Source organism: Leucoraja erinacea, chromosome 15 (assembly GCF_028641065.1).
Source record: "Leucoraja erinacea ecotype New England chromosome 15, Leri_hhj_1, whole genome shotgun sequence".
NCBI lineage: Eukaryota > Metazoa > Chordata > Chondrichthyes > Rajiformes > Rajidae > Leucoraja > Leucoraja erinaceus.
This window is the reverse complement of record NC_073391.1, coordinates 15897629-15919623: the sequence shown is the minus strand read 5'-3', so window position 1 is coordinate 15919623 and position 21995 is coordinate 15897629. Positions and strand designations below refer to the sequence as shown.

At 41.6% G+C, this 21995-nt stretch overlaps 1 protein-coding gene across 11 annotated transcripts in view; it reads right to left on the bottom strand.

Annotated features, from left to right (window-relative positions):
• Nucleotides 1-21995, bottom strand: part of fam53b (family with sequence similarity 53 member B) — a 103736-nt gene that overhangs the window by 57931 nt on the left and 23810 nt on the right. For all 11 annotated transcript variants that reach the window (XM_055646746.1, XM_055646745.1, XM_055646751.1 and 8 more), the window contains exons 3-4: nt 17452-17658; nt 11832-11886 (exon numbers count right to left, since the gene is read on the bottom strand). In XM_055646746.1, coding sequence (XP_055502721.1) covers nt 11832-11886; nt 17452-17529 — 133 coding nt within the window. In that variant the 5' untranslated portion in view covers nt 17530-17658. The remainder of the gene's footprint in view (nt 1-11831; nt 11887-17451; nt 17659-21995) is intronic.

The following is a 21995-nucleotide window of genomic DNA, read 5'->3' as shown; positions in this document are numbered from 1 at the left end:
TCTAATTGCACACAATCAAAGTGCTTTCTATGCAACGTCTTTTGGGAGTGACTCCTGACGGACGTGTATGAAAATGTCTTTCCCCGCCCCCACAAAACTACACAAGCATCGAGTACAATGACTCTCCTCTTGTTTTAAAAAAATAAAACAAGTTCAATGCTGCTGGGGGGAAACAAATATGAACAGCAGCTCCAGGCAGGTGTCACAAGAGACATCTTATTTGCAATTGCGTCAGAAGTGGGAATGCTTCACACGGCAACTAGTTACAAGCGATCGGCTTCATTGGTTCATGATGACAATGAATCAAACTTGCCTGGGATGTTAACCACACTATACCCATGGCCATTATCCACCACTGCACACCAGTCCAAACGCTCTGCTATCAACATCCACGCAGCCCTCAACTGGAGGCTGTCAGGCAGGAGTTACGGCAGCCACATTTATACCATTAACATTGTCCTCAGGCCTAAAGTGGAGATGTAGTCATGGCGTAGGCAAAGCTGTAGATCCAGAAGAAAAATCTGCCAACTGGCAGTGTTTATCATTGCCAACTCTCACACCTCATGCCCCAAGCTCAGCATTAACAGGTGGTGTCAAAAGCTTGCAAACAATACTCTAAACCTATAATATGGCTTTGAGTTCCACTCAGACTGATTCACAAGACCCTGTAGTCCTCCCATTGTTGAAGGTAGTCTATGAAGGGTCAGTACATATATTGTTGATCCATCATAGTTGTGGCAGAGAAAAATCTGTTAGGAATGACCTTGATGCCTCAGCATGGAATGCAAGCAAGGATTGGGATGGGGAGTCAATGTTCTGCCCTCTGCTGAAAAAAGTGCAAGATTAAATAAAGGGACAATTTTAGGACAGGCAAGGGTGGGCAGGTGATGTACTTCAATTGTCACATGAGAGGATTGATGGAAATGATTGGGATTTAAAATGATCATATCTGCAGCAAATGGCTGCAGCCAGAGAAACATTGGCTCAGAGTTGATGCCCAAAATTCAGAAAGTTATCTGGTAGCTTCATTCCAGGAGGCGGTCACAACCTTTCGGTTGAATACCATAGAACTGGTCAATCAAGAAGGATAACATGGTGTGGCAACATGAGGCAGGTAATGGGACGAGAAAGTAACAATGGTCAGTGCTTCAACTTGTCCGATACATACAAAGTTCTTGCAACCTGTGTGGACAAGAGTACTGTGGTTTGGGAGCCATTCAAGATAGGGGAATGAAAGAGAGGACATTAAGGTTAGATGGAGAAATAGGCAGATGTGAGTATGAATCTCAAAGGTGTTACTAGCTGTGAGGTGCCAGGAGTAAGGGTATCTCCTCAGAGCAGGAGAAGAACTTAGAGCGGGAAGGGAAAGACAAATGATTGTGATCCTTGCGGAACTAATGTGCTGGGAGAGTACAACAAAGGCTCTGCTGAAGGAGAATAAGCAGTTAAGAGGCCAAATCAACAAAGGTAATAACCTTTGGATTGCCACACAATTGAGCCTCGTATAAACTGGCAATGGGTAAATGAGATTAGAGAATTGAAAGCGAGACTCAATAGATTGGAGTGGGAGAAGTGTGTTTCATTTCACGGGACACTGGCACTCATACTGGGAAAACGGTTCCATTGGATCAAGTTTCAATTTAATCAGGCAAGAGCTAGTGCCTCAGGTAATCGAATAATTATGTCTATGATATGAACTAATAACAATAAAATGATTTTAAACAAATTCCTAGGGAGGGGAGGTAGGGAATGGTCTGGTATGGGAAATGTATGAAGTTAAAGATAAAGGACAAAGCCATTGAGCAAGGTAGTGCCGATAACTGGAGTGTACCAGGACAAAACGTGTAGGAAAGAATTGCAGATGCTGGCTTAAATCGAAGGTAGACACAAAATGCTGGAGTAACTCAGCAGGACAGGTAGCATTTCTGGAGAGAAGGAATGGGTGACGTTTCGGGTCGAGATCCTTCTTCAGAACAAACATTGCATATGAACAAGTGAGTATGCCTCATGCTAGAGTCAGAGCAAGGAGATGTGGTACAAAGACAAATTTAAAGGATCTTTATCTGAATACATACTGCATTCATAATAAAAACAAATGATCAATGCTGGGAATTAAATATTCCAGGGTACTTGTATTTTTTAGAGGAGATGGGCAAAATAGAAAAGGATCTCACCAGGGCCTCCTCGATATCCCGCAGCTGCTCTCTTGTTCCACCTACCCCCATTCATAACTAGGACAGATTCCCCTTGTCCGCACCTTCCATCCCATCAGCTGTCACATGCAGTATATAATCCTCCAACATTTTTGTCACCTCCACTGGAATCCCACTACTGGCCACATCTTCCCATCTCCACCCCTTTCTGCTTTCCACAGAGACTGTTCCCTCCACAACACCCTGGTCAACCTGCCCCTTCCCACCCAAACCACCCCCTCCCCAGGTACTTTCCCCTGCAACTGCAGGAGATGCAACACCTGTCCCTTTACCTCCCCCCTCCTCTCCATCCAAGGACCCCGACAGTCTTTTCAGGCGAGGCAGAGGTTTACTTGCACCTCCTTCAACCTCATCTACTGTATCTGCTGTTCCAGGTGTCAACTCCTGTACATCGGCGAGACCAAGCGCAGGCTCAGCGATCGTTTCGCTGAACGCCTCTGCTCAGTCCGCATTAACCTACCTGATCTCCCTGTTGCTCAGCCTCTGACCATTCACAATCTGACCTTTCTTGCCTGGGCCTCCTCCATTGTCAGAGTGAGGCCCAGCGCATATTGGAGGAACAGCACCTCATATTTCGCTTGGGTAGCTTACACCCCAGCGCTATGAACATTGACCTCTAACTTCAAATAGCCCTTGCTTTCCCTCTCCCTCCACCCTCTCCAGTTCTCCCTCCAGTCTTACTGTCTCCGACTACATTCCATCTCTGTCCCGCCCACTCCCCTGGCATCAGGCTGAAGAAGGGTCTCGACCCGAAACGTCACCCATTCTTTCTCTCCAGAGATGTTGCCTCTCCAGAGTTACTCCAGCATTTTGTGTCTAAAATAGAAAAGGAGTCAGGTATGCCTAATATTACTGTAACTGAATAAAGAGAGCAAAGAGAAAAAATCCAGACTCCAAAATAGCAATTAAAATAAGCTTGGGTGGAGATAAGAGACGGCAAAAGTCAAACAACTTTGGCAGGAGTTGCATGTAGACACTAAAAACAGGAGTGGTAACCAAGGGAATTAAAGAATCACAGGGACTTTAATATACATGTAAGGCGGCAAATCAAATTACTGTGGAAGTGTGAGGGATGAATTTATCAAGTGCATAAGTAATGGTTTGCTGGATTAGAAATCAAAGCAGAAACAGTCTATTGCACATCTAGCATTGTGCACGAAAGGAAAGGTTAATTGTGGTATTAAATCTAACCAAGGCAAACTACGAAAGCAGGTTGTGTGATCCGGTCGTGCATAATTGGAAACTACACTAACAGAGAGTGAATGCACACAACCTTTTTCCCCATGGTTGGAGAATCAAGAATTAGAAGGCACAGGTTTAAAGTGAGTGGGGAAGATTTAACAAGAACCTAAGGGGCAGCTTTATCACAGGTGAGTTGGTATGTATATGGAATGAACTACAGGAGTAAATGATTGAGGCAGCTATAAGAACATTTAAAATTATTTGGGCAGGTACATGGATAGAAAGGTTTTAGATGAATGTGTGTCCACAATGAGCAAGTGGGACATATGCAGAAGGGCAACTTGATCGGCATAGACAAGTCAAGCTGAATGGCTTGTTTTCATGCCCTATATAGTAAATAAGCAATGGCAAACTTTCAAGAACCTTTGGATATCAAAAGGTAAGGAGAGTAGAAACAGGGAACTGCAGATGCTGTTTTGCAATAAATAAAAATACTGCAGTAACTCAGCAGCTAATGCAGCATCTCTGGAGAACATGGATAGGTGACATTTTGGGTCAAGTCCCTTCTTCAGTGTTGGGGGGCAAGGGGGGGTGGGCGGGAAGAAAACAGGAAGAGAGGAGCAAGACAAAGACTGGCAGGTAATAGGTAAGTACGGATGAGAGAGATTTCTGATAGGCAGATGGTTGGACAGGTTTGAGATGAAAAGACAGTTACGAGACAAAAGGATTGAAGAGTTGCGAATTGTGAAGCTAGAGGAAGGAATGTAGGTGGAAAGGGAGGATGAGGAGTGAAATAGGTGTGAGAAAAGGAGTTAAAATGGTTAGCAACCATGAGATCCAGTAGGCCTTGACGTACTAAGTATAAGTATTTGGTGAAAGCAATGCCTGGTCTCGTCGTTGTACAGGCTTTATAACGTTCCCAAGAAAGGCGGTAATCTGAGAACAGGGAACATTTCAGAATTCGACAAAGAAGGACCAAGTTGACGATAAGAAATGGGATAGTTGAAAATGAGGGTAATCTAGTGAGAAATAAAACAGACTACAAAAATCCAACATGTAAAAAAGGAAAGAAAATAGCAAAAACTAATGTAGTACTTTTACAGATGGAGTCCGAACAAATTATGTTGCAGAGTAAAGAATGAGCTGAAATATTAAATAAGTGTCTTTCACATAACATGGAAGAAGATGGTGGAGAACTATAGTTTTGAGTTCAAAGAAGGGGCTCAAATAAATTGACACTAGTAGAAAAAATGAATACTAGATAAATTAATGGATGAATTCCCAGGGCTAGATGACCATCATCTTGGGGCTCACAAGAGAGTGATTATGGAAATAGTTGGTCCAGTCACCCTACAAAATTCCATAGATTCTACAACAATCTCCACAGGTTGGAAGACATCAAGAGTAAGCTCAAAAATGTATCAAAACATAAGTAAGAAGGGAGAGAGAAAACTGGAAATTTTAAACAGTTGGCCCAAAAATAGAGGTAGGGAGGCTCATGAAACTTTGGAATTCGCTAAACAGTCAAGGTTAACACATGGTAAGCAACTAGAAAAAGATTTATAGGGAATACAGTATTTCTTTGCACTGCTGGAGATTTGAGCCAACCTATTCACCACTATGATTCAGATTTTCCTTGAAGTTTTTGGCCTTTCAGAAGCTGCTAAAACAGTTGCAGAACTGCTGTTGAAGTCAGAAGGAGGAGGAACAAAGAGGAATAAAAACAAAACAAAGACTGACGACTAAAATTACCAGGCCACTATTTCATTCCCAGGTCCTACAAAACATCTGTTGTGTTATTTGACGGAGAAAAAATGGCCAATTGTGCAACTGACAAACTATGGAGAAATGAGATATTTGTTGGCTTTGCGAAGCAGGATAGGAACCACAGAAGTAACCATCTCCTGGATTTCTCCAGAAGTGTTGTTAATCATATATCAACATACTCCGTGATTTGTGAGTTCTGTGTTTAGATGTGCAGATCCAATAACACGATAGTAAACTACAAAACCCAAAATATAAGCAAATGACAACCCTTTTGCTGATAACTCTATTCAATTTTGTTGAGAAAGTTGCCTGTGAGGTTTATTCGCCTCTACGGACCCCAGAACATGAGTGGAATGAGAATAAAAATGAAAGGGAACATTGGAACTTCAGGCGAACTTAAAATGAGTCTCAAAAATGTAGATAAGAGAAAAGTTAAGGTATGCTTTTTTATATGTTTTTACCTCAGTTTTCATTGGAAAAATGTGAACAAAATTAGTACATAATTCCAGACAGAAATATCCAAAACATTCTTAACAAAAATAACCAAATATCAGCAAAGAAATTTGATGCACAATTTTTCCAGAGGCAGCCTCTAACAGCAGGAATCTTGACAGGTATTAGGTAGGTACTCTTGACCGTACACATCTTAATGAAGTTGATTTTATTTTGCTGCCAACATTCACACAGGTGATAACATCATCAACATGCATGACACTCATTGCTGTCTTACTAACAGAAGTTAGAGTTATAATGTGGCACCTAGGATCTTCGTTTGCAAATCTTTGTAAAACAAGGAGAGAACCCTGCAGCATGTTGGCAAGGAGACAGGAATTAACAAAATCATGCACAGCAGAGGCATGCTGTGAACTCTGCCTGGATAATGATCTCATGCCTCATGGGGTAAAGCTACTCTCAGCATAAGATCCAATCTGTGAGTGTGAGGGACTGCAGAGTGTTGGGGTTCGGTCCAGAGATGTATTTCCAGTGTGTTTCTTCGTCTCCATGGCAGCCTTTTATGTTTCTGCATTGTGACTGAAAATAATTATTTCAGGTTCTGCCACATATTCCCCATTCTTCCTAGTGGTAAAGGCAGGGCTCGCTGCCTTTTACAGCTACTTGCATACAACAGATTCACTGGAGCTCAGAGAGAATGAATTGTGTCTCCTACTAGAGGTCTACCCCTTCATCTGGGCTTGTCAATGATCAAGGGTGCTCCTGAATGCTCCAGTAATGAGAGTATAAACTAGTACGCAGAGTTTGAGGTCACTGGTTCAAGAACTACCATGGTAGTTTGAAAATTTAAATTCCATTAATTAAATAATTCTGGAATGTTAAATCTTAATGTCGATCTTAGTAATAGTAACTGTGAAATCGCTGAATGTGGTTAAAACAAAACTATTGAATTAGAATGAAAGAGCAGCATTATTAGGAAAACTGCTTAAAAAAAATATGGTGCAGGGAAAGTTAGTGAAACTGAAGTAAAATGAATGTCAGGTCTTGACGGATTACAGAGAGAAGTGGGAAAGAAGATGGTCTTGACAGTCCTCTGTTCATCCTCACATTTGGACACTGCGCTAAAGGAATGGAAGCTGCTGGCAATATCTGAGTGGAAAGAGAAAGTGGGGAAACCCTTCAGCCCAACTTCAAGGCAGAGCATGTAAAGGTGACAGATCTCCTCGCTTTAAGAATATTAAAGATTCAGATATTATATTAAGACCAAGTTTGTGATTATTAACAGATGTAAATCCCACAGGTGCCATGCTAATAGTTGAGCTCATGTCACTGGACGTTTAGTCCAAGCCTCTGGATTACTATTGTTTCAACACTATTTCCCGTGTCAGGCAACTAGCACAAATTGTATAAACCACAATATAGTTCTTTAAGGAAATGTAAATTGCATTGATATGGAAATACAGTACATGTTTTGCATGTAAACTTTCAAATGGCACATGTAATATAATGCCATGTAAATGTCTTTAGTAAAATATTCCCTGATTATGAAAAGGAGAGTGTTGGCGAGAGTACAGAATGTTTTATTATTTTGCCAAAACGATCAGTGGGGTTAATCGAAGGTTAACATAGAGTCGTTAGTACATAGGGGAAAATAGTTAGCATGTAAAAGTTAACCATATACAGTACTGATCCAAAGGCCCAAAGTAAATATCGAGACGCAAGTTCCACTTTTGGCATGACTGTGGAACTTAAGTTTATTCACAATCTGGAACCCTATCTTAAAATTATATCTGATTGGCCAATGAGGAAAAGATCTGGCATCCTTGCATGGTCTGGCTTGATGTTAGGCTAATAAGTTCCCCCCATTTTCTCTTATATCTAAGATATTGCCAGCAGCTTCCATTCCTTAGCACAATGGCCAAATGTGAAGATATATGAAGGATTGTGACAGCCATCTCCTTTCCGTTTCTCCTCTGTATATAGAACTTTGTCTCAAGATTTTGGAGATAACACTGTTTAGGAAGCGTGAAGATGGCATGCAAAGTTGCGAGAGGTAGCGGGAAAGGGTGGCAAAGTGGAGCAGGTGCTGCCGCTGCCTCACGGCTCCAGAGACCCGGGTTCAATCCTGGCCTCGTGTGCTGTCTGTGTGGAGTTTGCACTTGTTCTCCCTGTGACTGCGTGGGTTTCCTCCAGGTGCTCTGGTTTCCTCACACATACCAAAGGTATGCAATAATTGGCCTCTGTAATTTGTCCCTCGTGTGCGAGGAGTGGATCCAAAAGTGGGTTCACTAGAACTAGTGTAAACGGGTGATCGCTGATCAGCGTGAACTCAGTGGGCCAAAGGACCTTTTTCCGTGCTGTATCTCTAAACTGTATGAAATGAAATTGTAGTGCAGGGCCAATAGTTGGCATATATTAGCTCATGCATCTCCAGCAGAACCAGCACTCAGATGATGAATGGGCAAATGTACAAGGAGCAGATTGAGTAAGTACATGGTCTACAAGGGATCAGCATGTTCTCCTTGCAAGCAGTAATGCTCAGAGGCATCAGCCCTGATTGCAGAGGAACGTAAAATGAGAGTCAGTCATACTCTTTTTTGTGAGGCAGCACAAGCTGGTGCAAACCAATTAGCCTCCTTCACATCAGATTCTGCTGAATTTCTAAGTATGAAAATGGATTCCACCACCTCCAGCCCCACTTTAAATAAGTTCAATCATATCTATCAATTTAACAATATGTTCAATGTTTAGCCATTCATACTTTTGCATTGAAACTGTTGCCATTGTTGCTCCAGTAACTTCTGTCAATGGGCAGGCTCTTTGATTCAATAATTTGCTTTGGATTTCCACCCTGTTTACACAAGGTAAAGCGACTCCACCTGTTCCCACCCTTATTTATACAAAAAAATAAAAATAAAAGGTTGGAATTCCACAAGACATTCCCATGTGGGAATGATAAAAACATGCCATTCCAGGGAAATCTGTGTTCTATCTTCTCGGCAATGTGGTGGCATTTGCTGTGTGCAAGCAAACAACTCATTACAGAAGCTGAGTATTGTCAGCATGTGTAAAAGGCATTTGATTTGGGGGCGGGGAGTCTTGGCACAAACCTTAAAATTAATTTCTAATTTTCAGGCCAGATGAACTTTGTTAAAAACATAGAGACATGATAGTTAAAAACTAAGCAAGCTGTAAAAACGAAACCAAAAGCAGGCTATATTTCTGATACCAATGCACTTGTCACTATGGAAAGTTTAAAAGTATAGGTTGGCAGAAGCTTGTCAATTTTCCTGTAAGGAATGTTTTAATGAGGAGCAGCAGGGTAATTTATAAATGGAAGGGAATGTGAACTGATTAATATTTACACTGATGAAAAGAAACCTAGTGAGAAACTCTTGGCCACCTTCCGTGATTGCAGTTGGTAAAATAATAGTATAAAATGCACAGATGGAGAAAAAGTCTGCAATACTCGACATTTTTTTGTATATACCTCAATTTGTAGTGGCTTTTTCTCAAAGCCATGCATCATTCGGAAGTCAAGAGGGTGGCGAAGTTATCTCTCCTTGTTATCGCTGCCTCAAAGACCACATGGGATGTGGTGCCAGTACATATTCTACCATCAACGTTGTTCCTCATAGCAAAAATGTCACTTGCAGTACCTTCATTGTTAAATGGTCTAATTAGAGGAAGGACATTCTTGCTATTGAGGGAGTGCAGCGTAGGCTCACCTGGTTAATTCCCAGGATGGCAGGACTGACTTATGATGGAAGAATGGGCTTGTATTCACTGGAATTTAGAAGGATGAGAGGGATCTTATAGAAACATGTAAAATTCTTAACAGATTGGACAGGCTAGATGCAGGAAAAATGTTCCCGATGTTGGGGGAGTCCAGAACCTGGGGTCACAGTTTAAGAATAAGGGATAGGCCATTTTGGACTGAGATGAGGAAAAACCTTTTCACCCAGAGAGTTGTGAATCCGTGGAATTCTCTGCCACAGAAGGCAGTGGAGGCCAATTCTCTGGATGTTTTCAATAGAGAGTTAGATTTAGCTCTTAGGGCTAAAGGAATCAAGGGAGATGGGGAAAAAGCAGGAACAGGGTACTGATTTTGGATGATCAGCGGTGCTGGCTCGAAGGGCCAAATGGCCTATCCTGCACCTATTTTCTATGTTTCTATGAATTGTATAGTAAATGACAGGACACCATGGAATGTTATAGAACAGAGAGATATAGGGTTACAAGTACATAGTTTCCTGAAGTTGGCAATGCAGCTGGACAAGGTGGTGAAGGCAGCATTTGGCCTTCATTGGACAGAGCATTGAGTACAAGAGTTGGGATATCATGTCAGAGCTGTACAAGATGTTGGAGAGACCGAACGTGAAACACCATGCGCAGTTCTGGGCACCATACTGTAAGGAAGGATGCGATTAAGCTAGAGAGGGTGAAGAAAATGTTCCCAAAGATGTTGCTGGGATTAGCTGGCTTGAGTTATATGGCAAGGCTGGATATGCAACGTCTGGTTTTCCTAGAGCGATGGTTAAGGGTGACATTAAAGATTTATAAAATCATGAGGAATTTAGTTAAGGGGGATGGTCACGGTCTTTTTCTCCAGGATAGGGGAGTCTAAAACTAGGGTACATAGGTTTAAGGTGAGAGGGGAAAGATTTAATGGGAAGTGGTGGGTATATGGAATGAGCTGCCGGAAGAAGTAGCAGAGTGAGATACAATTGGAACAGTTAAGTAGCATTTAGATAGGGACACAAACAGGAAAGACACAAGGGGCCTGTCCCACTTGGCGCTTTTTTTGGTGACTGCCGGCATTATTGACTGACGTACCAGGTCACTGAAAAAGTTGCGGCGTGACGCGGTGTGACAACGTATTGACGCATGGTGTTTCCTCAAGTGTCGCAACATTTTTTTTGTCGCCACTGATATGACGCCGGCTGTCGCCGAAAAAATCTGCAAGTGGGACAGGCCCTTTAGATTAATATTGGCTAAATGCAAGCAAATGGGCTTATGAAAGCCACCTTGGTCGGCAAGGACAAGTTGGGCCAAAAGGCATGTTTCTCTGCTGTGTAACACTAACTCATTGGAAACAACACGCATGATATATTAAATGGAATTTAAAAATGCTTCAGCAGTTTAAACTTATTAAACATCAATAAGCTCAGAGGTTTTTTGCTTTATCCCAAGCAGTGCCTATATTAGGCAGATATGTCTGGGCATGATCAGTATTTTACATATTTACAGTCCACTGGCCAAGGCAATGCTGCATGCACACACACACACTATCAAGAGAATCGGTTCAGTTCATGCCTGAAGCAATCCCATGGCTCTTGAACTATTTAGGATGGAAATTCCTCTACCCATTCAATTAACGGTTTCAATGGCTACACCCTTTGTCCCTTTCAACAGATTGCTGACTCAATATACCTCTTGAAACTGGATTCAATGTAACGTCCTCCCTTTCCACTTTTATACCTGGACCACAAAAACAGTATTTAAAAGCATTGGCCTCTGGTTTTATGGAGAGCTCAGTACAAGCACGCGCACACAATCAGCTCGCTGCATTTACAAGTATCAGATTCAAGTATCGTTTTATTTTCAAAATTGTAAGGCTGTGCATTAATCAAGACATAATGCAATTGGGATTAGAATGGGGGAGGATGGGTTGACAGAGACTGGAACCCAGACATATAAAAGTAAATTGCCACATCCTGTGCTCCCTGTAGGGCATTTCATCTGAAGGAAGCATGTCAGTGTAGCTGCTGTAACAGTGTAGCCCTGATAATGATCCACATTCCCTTCAAACTCAGTTCATTGTTGGGGGTGCAAGATCCGTGGATATTTTATAGTTTAAAAGGCCTCTTTTCCCCACTGTGTTAGTTGCCAAAACTATGTATTCCACACAAACAATGTGCTCCTCAATGTATCCGTAATATTATTGCATGTTGTATATTCTCTGATCTAAATGGCTTACAGGGTTTAATTTATTCAATTCAGAACTAGAATTCCTAGTGCCCAGAAAATCTTCCATGACTAACAAACATGGGAAACAGCAGAATCTCCAGAGAAAATATATTCTGTGCTGTATTAAGACCATGAAATTATCCTCCTTCATAATTTTATTCTTTGAAGCTGGTCCCACTTTAATAATAAATAAGGGGAGATAATATTTGAGACAAATAGATACTGGTAAATAATTTCAACACTTACCCATAATTCCACACGAGAGGAGAGTGGGCCCTTTACTCATCTTCTTTGGACTGCGCTGAAATTATTAAAAGTAGTCGTTAACTCAAAATTAGAACAGAAAATCTCCGAGGTCAAGAGTGGGCTAATATAAAAAAGCCATTATAGGTTGCTGACTGACGAATAAAAAGCATGCATCAAAAATAAAAATAAAGAGGTCAAGAAGCTAGCCATTCATATCCCAAGGGGAAAGAAATGCAATTGGCAAAGGTGCTGATGCAGCGAGACATTTTACAACGAGTAAAGTTACCCAATCACAACAAAAGAATTGTGTCATGTGACCACGCGATATTATGACACCACTAACTGACTAATTTTGAATAACTCCCATGTAGGAACTAAAATGATTACGACTTTTACCACTTGGCCTGTGTGAAATATCTCCTAGTAAGTACATAGAAACAATAAGCTGAGTCTATCCAGTCTTTCTTCATATGAAAGTCCTGACATCCCAGGACAAGGGCTACATATTAGTCTGGTGAACCTTCTCTGCACTCCCTCTATGGCAATAATGTCCTTCCTCATATTTGGAGACCAAAACTGTACGCAATACTCCAAGTGTGGTCTCACCAAGACCCTGTACAACTGCAGTAGAACCTCCCTGCTCCTATACTCAAATCCTTTTGCTATGAAAGCTAGCATACCATTCGCTTTCTTCACTGCCTGCTGCACCTGCATGCCTACTTTCAATGACTGGTATACCATGACACCCAGGTCTCGTTGCATCTCCCCTTTTCCTAATATGCCACCATTTAGATAATAGCCTGCTTTCCTGTTTTTGCCACCAAAGTGGATAACCTCACATTTATCCACATTATACTGCATCTGCCATACATTTGCCCACTCACCCAGCCTATCCAAGTCACCTTGCAGCCTCCCAGCATCCTCCTCACAGCTAACACTGCCCCCCAGCTTATGTCATCCGCAAACTTGGAAATGTTGCTTTCAATTCCCTCATCCAGATCATTAATATATATTGTAAATAGCTGGGGTCCCAGCACTGAGCCTTGCGGTACCCCACTAGTCACTGCTTGCCATTGTGAAAAGGACCCGTTTACTCCTACTCTTTGCTTCCTGTTTGCCAGCCAGTTCTCTATCCACATCAATACTGAACCCCCAATACCCCCAGTACAGGCCTTAACTTGAATTCTAAACGATTGTGAAGAATAAGCACTTTTTTTCCCTTTAATAATTGTCGGAAATGTCAATTGATGTTATAATATTGCAATTTTCCTGCTAACTTTTTTATGCATGGGCATGGTTCATTTCAATTTCAAAGGTGAACCTTTTCTGATGAAACCTGAAGCCATCTAGATTAAAATAAGAACATCAGAGACAAATTGTCTTCATAAGTTCATGTTTTTATTGAATCGAAGTGGTAAATCTGCTTCCAGCTCCAAAGTTTCGAGTTTAAATCAACAGCTGGAATTCATAGACTTTTGCAAACTCCTTGCTTGATATGACTTGTGAATTAAAACCGACACTTCTGTACTCTAGAGATTAAATTAGCAAAGCCGCAAACTAGAACTCTGTATCTACTTCTGATCACTGTTCACAGCTTTCCTGCTTGGACTTCCTTCTCTTACATAAGTGTTCTCCATTGTTCATAATCTAGGATGAACTTATTTTATTTCTTTAAACTGCGAATCAATTGCCTTTGTTTATGGACACAGGATCAGGGAGATACTGAAGTTAGCAGTCTGATCACGATTTTGGTCAGAAGATGGACTTCTCTAATCTGCGGTAACATGAACCAAGAAATGAATTGTGTTCTACCATTTTAAAAGTACTACCTTCCCCAAACTGTAAGTAGCCTGGCCAGAAGAATTATATAACAAATATTCCAAAAGACAGTGAATTATGGCCAGACATGGATTACATTTCTCATTCCCATTTTCTGAATGTTTTTTTCTGCTCATCTTCTGCATGGCTATGTTGTGAGCTATACATCAGCCTGCCTTCATCCGTTCATCATGGTTGTCATCAGGATACTGGCCTTGGCATGCCACGTTGGAGCACTGTTCAGTCTTCACTTGGCCACCACGTGGGTTCACTGTCCGCAGGCCATTTTGAGTGGTGATCTGGAGCAGGAACTACAAGTGATTTTTTTCCCCCCTCAACAATCCCAGTGGCAATGTCATAACTGCAGTGTTCTCCCTGTCACTATTGTTGGGAACAACCAAATGAACACAAGCCGGTGACCAAATCTGAACTTTTATTGGCTGCTCTCCAATTTAACAAAATGACCTGATACCTATGTAAACTTGCAAATGTTGATTATTTTTAAGTGGATACTCTATACTCGTATTTGAGAAGCTTTCCTTCAGAATTATTTAATGGTTTGGCCACAACTGTGAACAGATGGGTCTGTAATAACCTCTGCCATTTTACACAACTGTCTCTCTCCATCACAGAAGAGACTTTCAACCATTTTAGGAAGCCACTCAAACAAAAGATTAAGTGCTAATTTCATGTATTTACCCTCAACAAGATATAGCAAGAACGAGAATGATATTTTGACACTATCGCAGAAAAGAATGAAACAACTGTTTAAACGTAATCCACTGATGCTACAAAGGGACAGCACCACCAGTTCTCTGTTACAGGCATCAAACTCTTCAGTTGAAGCAATAAAGGCTTGCTTCACTTTAAGGGCCTGTCCCGCTTTCCCGCATTATTTACAAATTCTCCTGAGTTTTCCCTTGATTCAAACTCGGAGAATGTCTGTAACGAGTCCGTAGATATATCGCAGTGGCTCGTTATGCCAGCCGTAGGTACTTGGGGCATCAGATGAGTCGGGACGTTTTTTTGGCCTGATGAAAAATGTCCACAAGTTAAAAAAATAGCCCTGAGTACCTCCTACGGACTCATTGCGGACATTCTCCGAGTTTGAATCAAGGGGAAAACTCGGGAGAATTTGTGAGTAGCTCGGGAAAGTGGGACAGGCCCTTTACTACAGCAACCCAGCAGAAATATGTAACAAAGGCAAATATCTCACAAAGTTGAATCCAACAGGGATCCAATTGGAAATAAATTCTCAATTGGGGAAAAAAAAGAATCCCCTAATTATAACGGCCTGCTATTATCCAACTAAATGCTAATCTGAACTAATTTTAACAAAGAATGTAATTTCAGTGGATGCACCTTGTGGAAAGGGCCTCCACAAGAAAACTAGTACTTGAAACCGATCATGTATTCCACATGTAATTGTTAAATTAATACAAAATGGGGCGCTGTCACATTCTCAACTATGAAAAGATGTCAGGATGCTAGATCCTAATAAACTTCTAGAAATATTATGGTCCACAAAACCGTTGTGGGGTGATTTTATACAGCAAATGGATTACAAACTGGCTTGAAATTATCTTCAGAACCCCAGAGAAGAGGAATTTTGCATGTCTCGCATGTCTTTCTTTCTGGGATTGGGGTGGCAAGGAGTTCTCTCAAACACTATTTTTTTTCCCACCAACTGCAAAACTCCCCTAATTACACTTGTAGTGTAAAACTTCATGTATGGTAACATTTTCATCCTTAGGCTGTAAAAGAGTAGCTCTTAGTTACTCAGCACATTCCTCTATTTCCTGGAAATCCACATTATTTAATTATTTGCCTCCCTTGGATCTTTGACCTCTTAGTACCTCAATTACATCCCCATATGTGTATTTAATGCTTTACCATGAAGGTAGGGGTCACAACCCACCCTCAGGTCCATTCCTGAATACCAGTGTTGATTCCTGCCATGTATCATTTCCTGGTCACTGCTGCGGTTAAGGAAGTCACTGACATCCATAGTCGACGAGAAGCAAGTTCATATACTTTTACTTCAGGCTAAGGCATCATATGCCTGCTTTAATGCACAGACATTTATAAATTGTGCTCATGTCCTTTCAGATATCTTCCTATCTACCTTATTTCTGCTAGAAGCCTCTGACTGTGGCCCTACACGGTGTGTAGAAAAATCATGCCCCCTCCCCCAAAGGCAATATTCATAACCAGTCTGTCAAAAACTGAACATTTGCGACCTCCCAGACCATAGTACCCCATCATTGCAACACTCCTGTGTACATGAAAGATTGTTACATGTACCGTGGTATGCTCCTTCTATAGCTAGCTGCAAAGATCATATTTGCTGGGATACAGGCTGGCATCTGCAAGAACCCAAGACATAGCATTGCCCACATAAACACAACAATGCTGTTCAGTGAACCTCGTAGCTTCAGTCTTCATTCGACTTTCATAAACAGTGTCAGGATGACCTGCAATGCTGCCTTCCTGTCAAAACCTGAAGCAATACTTTCAACAGAGAACTCGTGAAAACTGGCGTGATTTCTTGGGCAATCTTGTTCGGATGGTAAGATTTCAAAGTATAGAAATCCCAATACAAAAAGCAAAGCTGATAGCATTCATGCTGCAGTTCTTTGCCACTCTAATTGAAGTAAGTAGGTGGATTAATGCTTCAGTTTGCATTCCAAACAAAGAAATGTTAATAAAGTGAGTTTAGGTTTTGATCTGCTCATGTTATTAAAACATTAATGTGTCCCTTCAATAAAACTAACAAGACTTTCCAACTCATTCAGTTTGTTCTACCTATCAAGTCTGTTCCATTTCAAAAACAAGGGAAAAACTTTACTCTTCAACATCAAGGTACGAGAGGTTTGCAGACAAGAAATGCTTATTGGAAACTTGGATATGAGCAGCTGGCAGAAAATCATAACAACTTGTGCCCAAACTGGTGATAAATACTTCTGCCTTGTCAAACTCTTATGCCCAGGCACTGAAAAGGAAAATCTGCTCTTGAAATGACCATCAAATGGATTTTCCACGCTGCTACATTCATGCTCATAAATGCTGCACCTGTCTGAGTTAGGCACGGACAAGTCTGTCAAAAACATTCATTCATCTTCACAAATAAAGTTCATGGAAATATTAAAAAGGAATATTACAATCCAGGATACCTCCTCTCAGGAGAGTGATGCCAAATACCTGACAGAAATGGGGAGCAAAGGACAATAACCTCTTAAGCACCTTGTCTTATACATTGGTTTGATAACTTACTTCTAATTGCAAAGGTTAGAGTTTATTTCATTGGTTAATTTGAAAGAGGATACCCCTCCCAGAAAGCCTTTATAAATCATTGCTTAAATATTTGGTTGCGTTTCGCCATGTACTGTAAGGTACCTATAGTGCGGAAATTAATATTAACTAACTTTCCTCAACAATTGTATATTATTTCAGCAGCTGCTCCAATTACCAGGCTAACAGCTGCAATTAATGTGTGACTGCTGTACTGGGCCTGCAAATTATGTAGGTCTCTAAATATCATTTAGGATCAAATAAAAGGCTGCATTCATCACAATGAAATCAAAATAAATTACCCAGGCAAAACTAGTGGAAATTAAATTTACATATTAATGGCAGCACTGCAGGTTCAAAAGTACAATTTCTGAAAGTTTATGGAAGATGCACTTAAGGCTCTGAAGCAGTATAACACAAAGGTACATGTGGAAGTTATCTTTCAAACTGTTTATATTTTAAACTTAATTTTGTTTTAAATTCCACATGCTTAGTTTAATTAATAGCTTACCAGTTCTGTGTTGAAAATGTGATGTATACCATAATCCAAGTCCTCGTTTCCCAGACCTTGCATTAACAGAGTCACCATGGTAACATAGTCACTTCTCTGGGTCCATTACATTGAGGGCAGTAGGCGGTGGTTGCCATTCTAGGACACATCTTCTTCAAAAGAGAGTGAGATCTATCTAGCTGGGTACCACGGCAGGGCTCTTCATAACTGTCCAAAACCATGGAGGAGAAAAAGAGAGACGTAAGTTTATCTGCTCAATAAATTCAAGACTAAATACTTACTGTCTCCTTTCTCATTTTTTTTTTGTGCCGTGCACCTTTTACTAGGCAAGATGATTTGACAATTCATTTGTGTCCAGAGATCTGGTCTCTTATTAAAAATAACTTAGACTGGCATCCTTTTAAAACTCCACTTTCTCTCTGTGTGGTGGTCATCTGCCTTCTGGACCTCGACCTTAATGCCACGATTGAGTCAAGGAATCAATATGTAAAGTATCACAAATACAAACCTAGGCAGACACAGAATGCTGGAGTAACTCAGCATCTATGGAGAAAAGGAATGGGTGACATTTTGGGTCGAGACCCTTCTTCAGACATAGGAGGCATGGGTGGAAATCCAGCGGGGGACGGGTCCCCCCCTCCCCCCAACGCTTTGAGAGGTGGGAGACAATCCCCCCCATGTTTTGTAATCCGGACTTTATCAGACGCTTTCTAAGGGCTGAATCGGCCCATTCGTGGGGCCTTTCAGCACCATGCGAGGCTTAAAATCAAACTGCTGCATCGAAGCGATCGAGGCTCCCGATGTTGAAGCCCCCGTCGGCTGATGAAAGACCCCGTGAACGGGCCGATTCAAGCCCCACGATTTGGGGCGGACGAAGCTGCTGTTTCTAGAGTTTGGAGTCGGTCCCGATTTTACCCCTCCACAGGGCCCACGGCCGAAGCCTCGCGTTTGTGCATGCGTGTGTGTGTGTGTGTATGTGCGCGCGCGCGGCTGCCAAAAAATTGTGTCCCCCGCATGTTTTGATAGTGATTTCCGTGCCTAATCTACTGTGTTATTAATGCTCTTGTGAAAAAAAAAAGGCCAGTAGTTAACTAGAATTGAGTAAAAATATTAAGATAAATGAATTTGTGATGGATTTCAATAATGGTTTTCATAGAAATGCTCATTTATTCATGTGTGATAAGGATGTCACATGATCTTCCACTTAAAATAGTACATTATATCCATTTTTTCTCCACATAAATTAGCACTTCATCTATAAATTGGACGTACCATAAAGTGACATTTGCAACAGAGATATGATTTTGTTTCATGGTATCTTCAGGCATCAGGTCTTGTCCAACAACAAAAATGTTCAGTTGCTTTGATCCCCGATTAGAGATGAGGATTAGTTCAAACGCTCTCTCATTGTTAAAACAGAGGATAATTTAAAGCTTTATTCAATTGATATTGCTGTTCTGTAATGCCACTTTGAAAATGGCCTCAGAATAAAACTATTTATTCAGACAATGGATGAGTCCCACTGATAGACTTTACAACCACTATCATATTCAAACTTACTAAGCTGATGCCAAATGATTCATTGGTTAAGGCAGTATGTATCAAAACTCACACTAGCTGAACTTTTCATATTAGGAAACTCGGGATGTTGTATGACTTGCTTTCACTCGATTTCTGTGACACAAGGTGGCTGAACAAACTTTGGGGGGCACAGTGGTTGAGGGACATTTATTCCATTGTTTGCATAGGTCTCTGCTTGCTCTCGAAGAGACTCAAGGTGCTTAGTTTAGTTTAGCTTATTGTCATGTGTAACAAGGTACAGTGAAAAGCTTTTGTGTTGCATTCTATCCAGTCAGCGGAGAGACTACACGTGATTACAATCAAGCCATCCACAGCGTACAGGAGCAGCATAAGAAAATAACATTTAGTGCAAGATAAAGTCCAGTAAAATATGATGAACGATTTTCTGTTGGAGTGGAGTGGTTTTCTGTAGAATAGAGTGATTGTAATGAATGATTGCAGATCCACTTCTGGCACCAGAACGCAGCGAATCGCCTGGCTTCACCGTAGTCTTTGATAAAGTTCCCAGATGTCCTTTCGTTATTTTGAAGTTACAGACCATGTGACATTTTGCATAGGAGACCTTCAAAAGATCCTTTAAACATTTTGTTTTGTCCCGCTGGAAATTTCTTGCTGTGATACAGTTTGGAGAAGAATGCTTGTTTCTGAGCTCTAAGATGAGGCATGTGATCATGGACTTCGTGCTAAGGATCCCTCGCATCTATCGGAGAGAATCCTCTTGGACGTAGCCAGATGCCTAAGAAAGTAAATACACTGATGTGCTTTCGCAACAGTGTGAAGGGATTGGGTTAGGTTCCTGGTGATATGGATGACTGTTCATCATCTCCACAGCAACCTCATCGATGTGTACAAGGTTGTGATCACACCCCTTCCCCCCCCCCCCCCCCCTCCCCCCTCCCCCCCTCCCACAAATCATCAACAACCAACTCTTCCATCTTGCTGACATTAAGGGCCAGGTTAACGACCTGACACCATGTACTTTCCTGTACTTTTTCTTATCATTGTTGCAGATACGGCCACACTGATATCACAGGCAAACTTACAAGAGATGGCATTGAAATAATCTGGTAGAGATGCTTAGTTGCTTGAGATTGCTCCCAGCTTCAACTTGTAGCCCGTGATGGTATCAGGCCCAGCCCCTTTAACCTGGCAACCACTTCATTAAATTGTTTTGGAATTATCTTTTGGCATCGCTGGTAGCCTCGTGGAGATGAAAACGGTGACGACCGAGGTATGTTCAATTAGGAGGGATGATGTTATCTTGAACATGGTCCAGTCCACCGATTCAAAGAGTCCTGAATTAGAATCTCAGCCTCCACAGACTGTTGTTCTATTACTGTCTTCATGAGGTGACTCGCGTTTCAGTCATCCTCCATAGGCTAGCAGGAGCAGCACCAACAGATGATCAAACTGGCCAAAATGAGGGCGAAGGGATGGTAAGATAGACCTACTTGATGGTGGTGTAGCAGTTAACATTCTGTGTGGGGCAGGAGCAATAGCGATGTTATTTGGAGAGGACTTCCCTGAATTAGCGGGGTTTGATGGAGAAGACATCAGGGTTAACAATCGAGCATTATTTCTCCAGTCCCACCTCAGTGTTGGCTTGAGATTGTAGACTGGCAACAAGATTGTATAGATGGAATATCCTTGCTAGATAAAGGGGATGGCAGGTATTCCAGATCAGGGGAGTGGAATTGTGCCGAGACTGTCACATTAGTGCACCACAAAGTATTGACCATCCTATATAATAACTACTCTTCAGTGAGAAGAATGTTAGAGGACAATATTTCAGCAAGAAAGATTGAACAGCATGCTGTGATGATGCAGCAGTGAAGGAACCTAGGTCATCAAATGCTTTTTCTAAATCCACCAAGGGTGGTGCCTGAACTCTGGAGGGGGCAATGAATATTGTCTGTTGGACTGGTTAGGACGATAGCTTGAAGGTCATACCTTAGCAGACATGGAATGGAGATGAATTTCCGAGGGTAGTCACATTGGAGAAGGATTCCCCGTGATCCTATGTGTTTGTTGAAATCCAAGACGTTGGCGAGGTTGAAGGCTGCTATCTTCAATGGTCGGTGCTGACCCTGATCTTCTCCTGGCGTTGAAGATTGGTGGAGATCATGGCCACCGAATCATTTGATGGACGGAATCTGCATTGTGACTCTGGGACAAGAGATTGGGAGTTGGCAGTCGATCTGGATCATTATGATGACTTTTCTGGTGGCAGTCAGAGTGCTCAATAAGACATCTTTCTGAAAGATGGCTATTAGTACAGTATTCCTGACAACACTTGGCATAGTGTCCTCTTCCCACAGTAGATATGAATTCCTGCCAGTGTTTCTCCTTCATGTTTTAGGACCTAAGCAGGGTTCCATTTGTTTCAGAGATCCTGGGGTGGGGGGGGGGGGGGGGGGGGGGGGGGTCATTCATTTGATACCATTTGCAACTTCTTGCTTGTCCAGGATAGTGCTGAGAATGTGTCAGATGATGTGCTGAGTGATGTAGTCAATGACACTTGTGTCCAAAGCAGATCTCCTTGACTTGCTTCTTGCAAATATTGACTGCTTCTGTTATTGACTCTCAGTAACATTAGTCCTTGTGACGGTTTCAACAATAAAGAATCCTCACATGTTGTGACTTTCAGCTAGTTTCTGCCTCGTGTTTTAGGTCATTAGTTTTATTGTTGGTTCTCAGCCTCTAAACACATGTAGGTCCTTTATTTTTTCTTGAGGTGTAATGGCATTTCCAGATAGAGAATGGTTTGTATTCACAGTTACTTAGCTTCTGGAGCTCCTGGGCATTCTCATCTCATTAGTCCCGTTCCCAAGGATCTCACTACAAAAACACAATTCAATTAGCACCTCAAATAAAATTGATCGCCTCACCATCAATATGTCACAGAGCACCCTAAAGGGCCTGTCGCACCCAGGCAATTTTTTAGGCGACTGCCGGCGACAATC